This window comes from Trachypithecus francoisi, unplaced genomic scaffold (genome assembly GCF_009764315.1).
Source record: "Trachypithecus francoisi isolate TF-2019V2 unplaced genomic scaffold, Tfra_2.0 Lachesis_group14, whole genome shotgun sequence".
NCBI classification, from domain to species: domain Eukaryota; kingdom Metazoa; phylum Chordata; class Mammalia; order Primates; family Cercopithecidae; genus Trachypithecus; species Trachypithecus francoisi.
In genome coordinates, this window is record NW_022681459.1 from 22,195,420 (window position 1) to 22,207,627 (window position 12,208).

At 44.8% G+C, this 12,208-nt stretch overlaps 1 protein-coding gene across 4 annotated transcripts in view; it reads right to left on the reverse strand.

Annotated features, from left to right (window-relative positions):
• The window catches only part of RUNX1 (RUNX family transcription factor 1), a 262,810-nt gene extending 256,268 nt beyond the window's left edge, over positions 1-6,542 (reverse strand). For 3 of the 4 annotated variants that reach the window (XM_033232410.1, XM_033232411.1, XM_033232406.1), the window contains exons 1-2: positions 6,385-6,542; positions 6,051-6,167 (exon numbers count right to left, since the gene is read on the reverse strand). In XM_033232410.1, coding sequence (XP_033088301.1) covers positions 6,051-6,108 — 58 coding nt within the window. In that variant the 5' untranslated portion in view covers positions 6,109-6,167; positions 6,385-6,542. Of the gene's footprint in view, positions 1-6,050; positions 6,334-6,384 lie in introns of those variants that run through there. The other variant, XM_033232407.1, reaches the window with a different exon arrangement.
• Positions 6,543-12,208: the final 5,666 nt, after the last annotated feature.

Below are 12,208 nucleotides of genomic sequence, written 5' to 3' on the forward strand. Positions count from 1 at the left end.
GACCAGTGCCTGTCTGCTCAAGCCACTGTGCTCAGCTTTTCCCTATGTGCAGGCAAACATAATTTTCATGGGTAAACCTAAGCAAGAGCTTTACTCTCTTTCTGTCATTGCAATAAAATACATAATTTCTGTCATGTTTCGGATTTAGTGTTTATTCCTCCACCTTGGCTCCTTTCTGGCATCATTACTCAGTGTCATTGCAAGATGGGGGAGGGAGAGAAAGAGAGAGATTCAGAGAGCAAAGAGAGCACAGGACGTGTCTCCCCAGCAAAGAGTGAAGCCTGTGCAAGTGAGAGGAGTGTGTCTGAGCTTATTCTCCCAGCATGTTGAAGACAACAGGAGGTTCTGAGCCCTGTTTTGTGTTCAGGAGCCAGCCTGTGGTCTCTTAAAGCACTCCCTGATTGTGTTCATGGTCAGCAAAGATCTCAAAGTAAATGCTCCCTTTTTAACCACTCCAGGACATCCTAGTTATTATATTTTTTGAGGGGGAAAGGGCCAAAAAAGACATAACTCTTCGGCTTGGCTGGAGGCTTAGCGAAAAGGCTAAAGAAGGGGACTAGTGGCATCTGACGGGGAGGAACAGAGGAGGCCGAGAAACAAGAGTTGCAGAAAAAGTGTTTTGTACATTGTAATGTCATGTCTATTCAGGCACCAGAGTAGCTTCTGAAGATTTCTTGACAAATGGGAGTTGGAGAAAACAATTGCAAAAATGAGGGAAAGTATCTTGCATGTGTGAAATGATAGGAGAACTATTTTTTAACAGAAAATAAAATATTTTTAAGTGGCTTTGTGTTGTTAAGTTAAGAAGATTTGTGATGTGTTTTATGGTCCCTCTTTCCGATGCATGTAAAGATTTCCAACAGGAACTTGGTAATTTGGATGCAAGCTTGTCTAGAATATTATTAGCCCATTTTGCAGAACTCAAATGAGACACAAAGACATCTATTGACTCATCTAGGTCACTAGGAAGTTACCTGAGAAACTGAAAATTTGCTTGAGTTTCCTGTGTGGGCCTTCTCTGCTGCCTCCAACAAGACAAGCCATCAAAGCTACCTTCATGTCTGGGCTTTGACAAAGAACATGATCACAAGTGTCCCCAAGGAGCAGGGGAAATGGGAGGCTCTCAGAGGCCCAGAGAACCTGCTCATAGTTACACAGGAAAAATGGCTTTTTCCTTAAGAAGACGCTTGGAGAAAATAAAGCTACACCAGCAGTCTCAATGAAGAGAGATATCTCTGTTGTCCTTGTGTGTTCAGACCAAAGACTTAGCATGACATCGTGCCCCAACTAGCCTCTGTAAAATCAAAACTTGTTAAGTTGAATTTCATAAAGGGCTCTTGCTCTTTCTCCACAAGGAAGGGAGGCTGACCTGCTGTTGAAAAGCCCTTAGGGTGAGTTACCCACCGCCATCCTTGCCCATGTGGGATCCTGCAGCTCTAACTTTGCCCAGGCTGTACTCTCAGCCTAGATCACTCTTCCTTCTTTTCTTTGTTCCCACCTTCCCCTCCTCCAACTCCTGTGCCCCTCTCTCCAGCGAGCCTCCTGTAATGTCCTCCAGGGCATTGTGACCTCTCCCTCCCTAGAGCAGACAGGGGTTGACTGGCTACCATCTTAGATAACTGAACATTGATAGCCACCATTCAGATTTATTGCTTACTTTATATGGCTGGGCAAAGCACCTTACACAGATTAATTCGGACCACACAGCTACCTTAATAACAGGTACTATTGCTACCCTTACTCTGCAGATGAGGAAACTGAGGCTCAAGAGAGAAGTTCTATATGCTATTTGATGAAAGTCAGAAAAAAGTAAAGAAAGAAAAGGCCATCACTGTGTCATCTGAGCACATTCCCTGCACGCACCTCCTGTCATTGCTTTCTCTAATATCAGGTGCTCTTATTCCTCCAGACTCTTCCCTCTAGGCCCTGGGCTCCTTATTAAAGTCTGTGTGTGCACAGCAGCCGTGCAGCCCTCCTCTGTCCCAGCATCTCACCAGGCTTGATTTCTCAGTAAAGGGCTACATCTTTTCTGAGCACACCTTTCAGATCTATTTTGAAAGAATGTAGGAACGTCTCAGCTACTCATTTGCTTTCAAAAGCTCAAAAAGGCTCCTTGCCATTCAGAATCGGGTCAGCTGCTGCTTCCAAAGGTGCTTCTGCTACTGGTTGCTCCGTGCCCCTGTACTCGGTGTGTGAGCAGCTGTGGGGCCTCCTACAGCCCCCTAAACCCCACTAGCAAAGTGAGTCTGAAGTACAAAGACAATCCTCCTCAAGAAAGCAGAGCCAAGAAATGGCTTCTTTGGGGGAACCGCCATTTGCTCTTTTAACACTTAAACATTTCAAAATTACTTGTCATTTTCTAAAGCTTCTTGGCGTGCAAAAAGTCTAAATGGCAAAGGCACGATTGTGAGTTTAGATAGTTTTATTACACCTTTTTTTTTTATAGTTTCAAAATGTGTGGGCAGTTTCAGATGTGAAACTCCATCTCACAAATGAGGAACTAGAGTCTGATTCTTCAACATCCAGGAGAGCGGCCAGGATGCCCCATCCCACAGTTTCCTTGTGGGCCAGGGTGAGTCAGATTTGCTAAGACCCACTGTTAGGGACTGCACTGTGTCTCCCCAGAATTAATACATTGAAGTCCTAACCCCAAAGTGCTCATAATTTGCCTCTCTTTGGACATAGGGTTCTACAATGATGTCATTAGGCTAGCCCCAATACAATGCAATTAGTATCCTTATAAGAAGAGATTAGGATACAGCACACACAGAGGGATAACCATGTGATGAAACAGGGAGAAGGCAGCTTTCTGCAAAACCAAGGAGAGAGGCCTCACCAGAAACCAGCCTTGCCGACACCTTGATCTTAGACCTCCAGCCTGCCTCCAGAACTGTCCGAAAATAAATTTCTGTGGCTTAAGCCTGAACTCTTAAGATCTTCAGATCTTAAGAGTTCAGGTAAGCCAGAAGAAGTGTCTTAATAAATATTCTTCTGAAAAGAGCGGCAAGCTGATGCTTAGAGAAGAACTTACTTTCTATATGCAGCTTTGTACTCGGCAATTCCCTTTGAAAGACTGCTTCAGTGGGGTAAACTTGAACCACTGAGAAGAGAAGCAGGGAGTCGGTCTCGCTGAGATTTTTTACCTGTGGTTCTAGGAACGCAGAGGCATGTGAGTGTTCAGGCTTTGCATAGACCACTAAGCCACTTCTAAGAACAAGGCTACCTGAGCCATTTTGCAAAAATATGTACATGCCGAGGCTTTTCCTCTCCACACCTACCTCAGCTCTTTCTGCCGACACACTGCACTTTTCAAGGGAACCCAAGTTTGGGTTCAGCAAGAATTTTACATTGCACACCATGTGTGATAATTCCAGGACATTTCAATCGCATCTTGTCTTCTTTCCTAAGCAAATTCGGTGGGAACCTGGTGTGGTGTGATAGAAAAAGCCCCGAGTTTTCTGTGGTAGACCACATCAATTTCATGTGCCAGTCTCTCAGACTCCGGCTTGCCTCTCTCAAGGAAGGGAACAATGGTTTGCTTGGGTTCACTCCTCTCTTTGCCCCCATTTCCACATGGGTATCTGGCTAAAAATGAGTTACAGGTTTCCTTCTGTGAGAATTGCATGGGCTGATAAAGTACCATCCCGGGAAGAAAACAAAGATGCTGTCTTCCCTTTCGCCTCACAGTTGCCGTTGGGGAGGGAACACACGTTGTAAATTATAGGCAGCCAGAAGTGACCGCACTGACCACTGTGAGTGGCCCAGCTATGGCAACAGGCTGAGAACTCTGGGGGAAAGCCATTTGTTGGCAGGAATGGTGGTTCTTCTAGCATCAGGCTCTAAGATGATGACCAAACGGTACCAAAAGAAATGATATTTTGCCCCCTCTCCGGCTCTGGTGAATGATGTGGACAGCTAACCTGGACAATTTAAACCTTTCTGTTGATGGATCACTTGGATGCAATTAACCAGGAAATTGCCAAGATTTCACCTGGCCCTCTGATAGTAAATCTCAATATTATATTATCAAATTAGAGATTCTAAAGAACCCTGAGTTCCTTTCACTGAAAGGAAGGAGTGGAAAAACCTTTCCAGATCACCCCTTTTGAGTCTTGTTGTGAGCTCAGGCCCCTCCCTACACTGGCCCCGTGAAAACTAACCCACCCTCGTTCCTCATCAAGGGCAGGTCAGCGGAGTGTCCATTGGGCACCGGAGCCCTGGGCTTGTCCAGGAGACAGCGGCACTCCTGCTATTTCCTGATGTCTGCACAGGTCACCGTGTCCCTCACCATCTTTGCTGTTGGCCAGTAAGGAGAGCCCAGGGGCCAGCACTGCACACTGAAATCCAACCTACTGCTCAATGGAATGCTTAAAAATTTCCTGAATCTGCCTTCCTGAGTTGATAAAATAGGAAACAATACACGTTCCGAGCGGGTATTGAAAGTGGAGTAAAGTCAGGAAGATCTTTTCTTCTGTTATTCAACAAATATTGCTTCCTCTGCTTGTTAGCAGCCCAGAGGAAACGCAGCCAGGGAGCCGTTTGCAGCTTTTTACCAGTGGCCAGTGTGTCTGTGTTACCAACAGAACGACGCTGCAAGACTAGTGACTAATGCATGTCTGCATGATTCAACTTCACTAAAATTCCCTCTGCTGCCAGTAAAGAAGCACTTGAAAACTCTTTAATTTGAAACTTGAGCTTGGTTAATGACTTGCTTTCTTCTCTTTCCCTTTAACTTCTCTCTTGCCATCCCCAACACACACACACACACACACCACACACACACACACACACACGCTCTCTCTCTCTCTCTCAAGTTTTTTTAATATCAGGGACCCGGAAACACAGAGCCCTGTGCATTCACAATAGCATTTGCTGTGATAAAGTGACTGGCAAACCCTCTGCATTCCCCTGCTCACTTAGCTGTATGAATAAATAATGAGTCACAGATACTATTTGGGTGCTCAAGAGAGTCTGTAGCCAGAAAATTAATTATTCTCCTATCCCAGCCCACTCCATCTCGGCTTTGCCAAACCATCAAGAAACACTTTGCAGGCACTGGTCAGAGTGCGTGCCCCGACGCACACGGCAATGCCTTTGTGACATTTTATGTTATTATTTTTGTTTGTTTAAGCACAGCCCTCTTTTACCACGAAAGATACACAAAACACACAGGCACACACACACTCACACACTCACAGCTCAACCACAGCTTTGTGCATTTCAAGAGGCTGGTTTCAAAAATGGAGACAGGTTTTCCACCCTGGCTGTTCCTATTCATAAGCCTGTAATCTAACGACTTCAGCTGTGAGAATGCTTAACTTAGGAACCTTCTTCATTGCCGTTTTCCAGAGAGACCTCAGTATGCCACAGTCCACTTCCTTTCTCTCTTGAAAGATGCTGGCAGTCTGTTTGCATTGAGGCTACAAGGAAAAACAGCACAGCCCTGTGCTGATGATTTTAACCTAACCAAGTCTGTCAGGCTCCTGTACTCTCCGCCTTGTAGACACAGCTGCCTTGCCACTTTGGCCCTGAAGTCCCCAGGCTGGTGCAAGGCTATCTGAGAGCCTCCACCTCCTGCCCCACACTGGCACCAGCCCTCCTGGCTGGCTCTGTGCATGTGCCTGCTAAGCCCCAGGGCAGGCTGCATTCTGGGCCACACAGCATGCCGAGTTCAGGATAACTCAGACACAGTCGTTCTGGGCAAGGGACAGCAAACTAAAACCCAGGGAGCTTCGTGCAAGCTTCGTAATCTCTAAGCCTTTAAACAAGACCAGCACAACTTACTCACACTTGACAAAGTTCTCACGCACCGACTGAACACTCCAACAGCGTAACTAAGTATTTATTAAAACATTTCTGAAGAGCTTCCATCTGATGAGTAAGTAATCCAATAGCCTTGTAATCATATGCCTCAGTTTGAATTCCTCGCACAAACCAGACAGGGAACCGGCAGGCACCGAGGTATCTCTGCACCGAGGTGAAACAGGCTGCCATTTCATTACAAGCAAAGCTGAGCAAAAGTAGATATTACAAGACCAGCATGTACTCACCTCTCATGAAGCACTGTGGGTACGAAGGAAATGACTCAAATATGCTGTCTGAAGCCATCGCTTCCTCCTGAAAATGCACCCTCTTCTGAAGGCAGGGGACTCAATGATTTCTTTTACCTTCAGAGCGAAAACCAAGACAGGTCACTGTTTCACCCTCACCCTTCTAGCCCTACATCTCTCTTTCTTTTCCCCCCTGCTAGATACCTCTGGGACTCCCCAAGCCCTATTAAAAAATGCACCTTTGTAAAAACAAATATTCAAATTGTTAAAGATTAAAAAAAAAAAAAAAGAAAGAAAGCCAGCGCCGCCTTGGCTGTGGGTTGGTGATGCTTACCACGCTGCGAAACCCTGTGGTTTGCATTCAGTGTGATTCGTCCTGCCTGCTGACCACTGTGCTGGGTTCAGACTTCTGACACTGCCAGGCTACCCAACTTGTGGTTCTGTGGTTGTTTATGAGGCCCAAAGAAGTTTTCACACAACCCAAATTACAAATTTAACTGTTCCCCTTTCCACAGCCCATCTCAATTGGTTCTTGCCGATCACGTGACTTCAGTGATGTCAATTTTTTTTTTTCCTTTCTGAGCAATGCCCTTCCTTCCCTCCACCTGCCCTCCCCCAGGCTGTGCAAGAAAATAGCCGAGTAGACTTTGCAAGAGGGGGGATGTAGAAAAAAGTGACTCAGTCACTTATTATATCTCAATGGTCTTTGCTGATTTAGTACAACTCGGCTCCTGTTGTTATTTGTGGTTTTTGGAACTACTGATTATTTTGATAAAGATTTCATTGCTGCTTATTCAATAGTAATTCAACGCTGGCATCAAGCCGCTGCTTCGACAGGATGTGGATCCCATCATTTAAAATGCTAGGCATCAGCTCCGGGAGAGTTAAGTGCTTGGTAAAGTCTATCATGGCATAAGTGAAACTATAAAAGGGAAAAATAAATAAAAAGAAATATTTTTGTGAGAGTCTGACCCCTACAACGGGCTGGCAACTCACAGGTATTTTAAAGCCCGGGAAAGGAAAAGAATTTTACTTTTGAAATAAAAAGACTATTTTAATGACACTAAAATTATGTGGTTTTATTCCCCCTAAATGGACAACTTTAGTATGTATCTCAGTAAAGAGATAAAATCATAGTACACTCTTAACACACAGACACACACACACACACACACACACGCAAATTAGGAAGCTAAAGGAAAACAAAGCAAAGAGAATTTCTGTATTTGGGACAAAGCAGTGGTTATCTGCAGCTGTTTATTTGTGTTGTCACTTGGGAAGGCTCCCTGCATTGCCTTTCTCTAGTTCAATTCAAATGAATAGGCTAATTTACACCTGTAGGTAAAACTACACTTTGAGCACATGAGGATCTCACAATAGAAGGGGAACCAGGAGAAGACGCTTTTCCTGGGGCTGACTAATGAATATTATATAGCGTGTCCTCTACCTTAGAAAGACATGCCTGTTTGAAGATGCTAAAAATGGGACAATTTTGTAAGTGGGCAAACCACTGTGGTCACACGTATTTCATTTTCGGGCCCCACTGGCTTTACCTGCTGACAAACAAAACGTCATTTTGTTTTGTAGTTCCAAGATGAAGAAAGACTTATTTTCCTAATTAACTACCTTATTCATACTGCTCTGCTCTGCCTATATCCACCATAGCACTCTGTGTACTTGAAATTTCGACACACAGGGTCAACAGAACCTGTGTGATGATGGGTTGTAAATGCCAGTCCTGGATTCTAAGCTGCAGTAGCCAGCACAGGACTTCAGAAAAGCTGAACTCCCACAACACTCCATCGGTTTTCCCTCATCCACTTAATCACACACACAAAGACACACAATGATAGCAGCTTCCATGGCACAAGCCTTTCAAAAGGAACAGACACAATTTTTACTTACTCCTGTTTTGACTAAAGCAGGAATTGAAACTCAACAGACCGCTTTCTCTTACACTTGTGAGAAGTTAGCTGGCCACATGTTGACATTTTGCTAACATCTAAAAAAGAATAATAATGCTACATCTCCTTTATGAGGCTCGTGAATCTTTAAATGTGATGCGTGTTTCATACTCCTTCTCAGTGCAAATCCCCTGTGAACACAATGAACAAAATGGGCCTGTGTTGTCACCCTCCCTAATAAAGTCAAGCCTGAGTTGAACCCCAAACCAGGTTCATTTTTCTCTCCCACACTTAATATTCCCTGGAAGGGCGCTAAGAGCTGAGGATTGTAACGTGCAGCTGCCACTGCAGAGTCAACTCACACTTCATAATGACTTAGCAATTCAAGGGGCCGTGCAGAATATCCTTGGGAGATTTAATATTAGAAACTCCCCAGATGCTTTCAGCCTTAGGTGTACAGATGCTTGGGAGGAGGGCTTGGATGTGGCAGTGAACAGCCCGAATTCTCAACTTTTCTCTTTGGGCCTAGCTCTAGCCAGGTATCTATACCTTCCAGTGGGGTCTTCGTAGGACAGGTTAGAGTATAAAGACACTCTAAGGCTGGGGCTCGTTGAAGCCTCACTATATGCTGTCATCTTCGGGGCTGAGGTTTCAACGGGGCACCAGGGGGCAGAATACAAAGGCCTGCACACTGGCCCTGCACGGCCTTCCCGGGCGGGGTTAACAGCCACAGCAGCCGCAGCATAACTTCGCAGCTTGGTGAGGCAACAGTTGGAGCTTTTCTGGGCACCCTCCAGGTCATGACAATAAGTAAAGCCTCAGCCAGCTGCTGGTGAACTTGGCCTTACCACTTCCCTAGGAGCCCAAGACAAAAGGGCACGTTTGTCATCAATGAACCGCCTGGAAAAATGCTTAATCCTATCTTAACTAGAACTGGTTAGGATTCTCTAAGTTTGTGTATTGATCCACACCCTCTGTCCTAGTTCCTGCAAGTGACTCAGACCCTGGGCTTCTGGCTTGGGAATTGCACCCAAGTGGCTGCAGTGGACTGTGGCTTTGCCAAGGAATTGGATGACAGTTTTCATTCTCGCTTAGATTGGCTGCAGCTTCTAAATGCCACCATGGGTTGGGGGGCGGGGTGGGGAGAAAATGCTCAGGTGTCTTTTTCAATGGCCCTGTGAAAATACCAGCAAGGATGGAAAGATGTTTTGCTGCATAACCCTGTAATTAATGTATAGACTTCTGTGTGCAGTCCAATCCAATTAAAGCACCCTCTGTTAGGGATTGTCATTACATGATTGCCGCATGCTGTCTCTGAACTCCACATGTCTATTATAAAGTAGATTCTATGGCCAGAAAATGGAGGCAGAGATGGACCACCCAAATTGGATGGAGTCTAAAATCCCAGGAGGACAATGCTATTGAATTTTTTCTGTGTAGCCTGGATTTTCCTTATTTTCTAAATCTGTTTTCTAACAGAGGTCCTAGCCAGAAACTTCCATGCTATGATGACAATGAGGTCAGGGATGAGTTTTAAATCGGGACGTAGACATCAAAGCTTCATGGGATGACTATAACCTGCTTTTGGCAAATCCAATGGTTTGAGATAGCTAGGGAGTCCTAGAGGCCCAGCTGTTATAGATGTTCTTTCCTGGACACTCCTGATGGTGCCCACACAGGACACATCTCTCTTCCACACAAGCCTCTCACTTCTTTAGATAAAGGTGCAATTCAAATTTAAGCTACCCAAGACTTTATTTTACAGTCAAGCAAGAGTTTCAGAATTTACTTTTTTTGTTGTTGTTGTTTTTTCTTGGGGCAGAGTCTTGCTCTGTCGCCCAGACTGAAGTGCAGTGGTGCGATCTCGGCTCACTGCAAGCTCCACCTCCTGGGTTCACGCCATTCTCCTGCCTCAGCCTCCTGAGTAGCTGGGACTACAGGTGCTCACTACCACGCCTAGCTAATTTTTTGTATTTTTAGTAGAGACAGAGTTTCACCGTGTTAGCCAGGATGGTCTCGATCTCCTGACCTTGTGATCTGCCCACCTCAGCCTCCCAAAGTGCTGGGATCACAGGGGTGAGCCACCGCGCCCGGCCTCAGTATTTACTTCCTAACCTTTCCTAGATGAAGATGTATTGTTGGGGAAATACCATTCCAAAAGGACAAAAGAAAGAGAAAAGGCAGACATTGAAACCAACCTGTCACTTGAATGTTATGTAATGATATGAAGAGCAGCTAGTGAGAATTATTTCAAAGGAAAGAGCTTCAACGGCTTCCTCCTCTACTAGCGGACTGTGGGTTAGCAGTGTCGATGGCACCCAGGAACTTGTTGGGATTCTGCATCGTGGGCTGTATCCCAGGCCTACTGAATGAGAATCTGTATTTTTACAGTTCCTCGGGTGATTCCTATACCCATTAAAGTTTGAGAAGCATTGCTGAGGAAAGCCTTGCATCTACTGGAATTTAGTAAAGAAATAATAACATGGTAAGTGTTTACGTTCTTTGAGATGTCTTTTTCTTCCTTTGAGCTTTCTGAAACTTTTCTACTTGGTTGCTCTGACATAATTTTGTAAGCCCTGGATGTTTCTAGACAGCAGAAACCCACAAGAGGCAAGGCTCATGTCCTCTAAGGTAGCATTTTCTTGGATTGTCACTCGGACCTCTCATCTCAAGTGCCGCGTTTGGGTCAAGTTTACAGTTTGAGATTTGACACACAATGTAGGGAGGCTCTCCGTGTGCTCCATCTGCCTAGCTGGTGGCCATGTGTATATAAACAGAAGGCTTTTTCCTCCGGGGGCACCAGACTCTCAGTTTTCACCTAGTCTGCAGTTTGGAAACACATTAATCCTGTGAGTTCTTCCAGACACCCAGCACGTGTCCACGTGGCAGGCAGCGTCGCAGGTGGCCTTGCAGTCCCGCCATGGGCTGTCCCCCTCCCCGAGGGTTGCCTGGCCCCACTCTCCAGCCACTGCCTTGCCGAGGTCATGCCCTGCTTTGCTGCAAAAGAAGGGGCCCACTCTTGAATTGTGCTTCCTTGGAAGAGCCAAGCCTCCCAGGTTCCAGAGGCTCCATTTGCGCAGGCACCCAGGGGTTTGGCTACTTCTCTCAGATGCATCTGGGTCCTTTCAGGCTGCTCTGGGCCAGAAAGCTTGTTTAAAATAGCTTCTCCTTACAGAGTTTTGGCCCTTCTGCCTCTGGTGGCATTTGAAACCAGGAGGGTAAAACTGGAAAACTTAAACAAACCCTCTTTGAATGTTAGAAATGTTCAGCATTCGAGGTTTGGTTAAATGATGGAAAACATTCCGAGTTGGTACTGAACTTTCCAGCCAGTTCCTCCAACCTGAGGCTAATTATAGCCTGAGATCCAGGCAGGGAAAGCAAAGGGAAATGAGGAAACTAAAATTACTTGAAGTTAGAGAAGCCAGAATTCATATTGGTTAGATAGTGTGCAATTCAATACTTCGGTTTATGTGGCAAATAATGGTTAATGTCCCAAGTCTGATCAAAGCATCTGGATTCAGGAACTTTGGACTCTTATTGAAATGCTGCTTCTTTTCCCTGGGGTAGGCAAATTACCAAACTTTCACATGACTATTTAGAAACTAAAGCATAATACTGCCTTTTTCACGGGGATGCTGTGAGGATCAGTAACTGGACTATGCAAAGTGGTTTTGAATGGAATAAGAAAGAGATCTGTGGTTGATATTTCAATATGGAAACATCCAATATGTGAATTTTAATATTTGCACTTGCCAGGGATTATAAAGGCATGGCTTTAGGGCCCTAACTGAGAGGACCCAGTAGGATCGAGTTGAAAATACATTCTGTAGTTGATGCTACAGAGATCTTTAGTATTCACCACTTAATTTTTGAATTAAATGTTCTTTTGAAAAAGTAATATTCAGCTCTACAGATTCAGGCTAAAATTATTTCAGATCCTCAAAATGTCCAAATCAAATAAAAATATCCACTCACCTGAGAAACAAAATATTGTACTTAAAATTGTGTGGTGTGTATTTTAATTTTCTCCTCTCTAAATTCCCTTTTCTTCCTCTTGCCAGTACAGAAACTGGCTGGATGTTTGGAAGGACAGCAGGAAGAATGATCTTGTCTACGTTCTGGTTCTGATTTCATCTCTTTCTCAAGTTCTTAGTTTATTCAAAGTAGAAAGAAGAAATCACCTTGTACCCCCACATTAACGTAACTACAACTACCAGGATATGATCTTTCAAGCATTTGGGGCTGGTTGTGAAT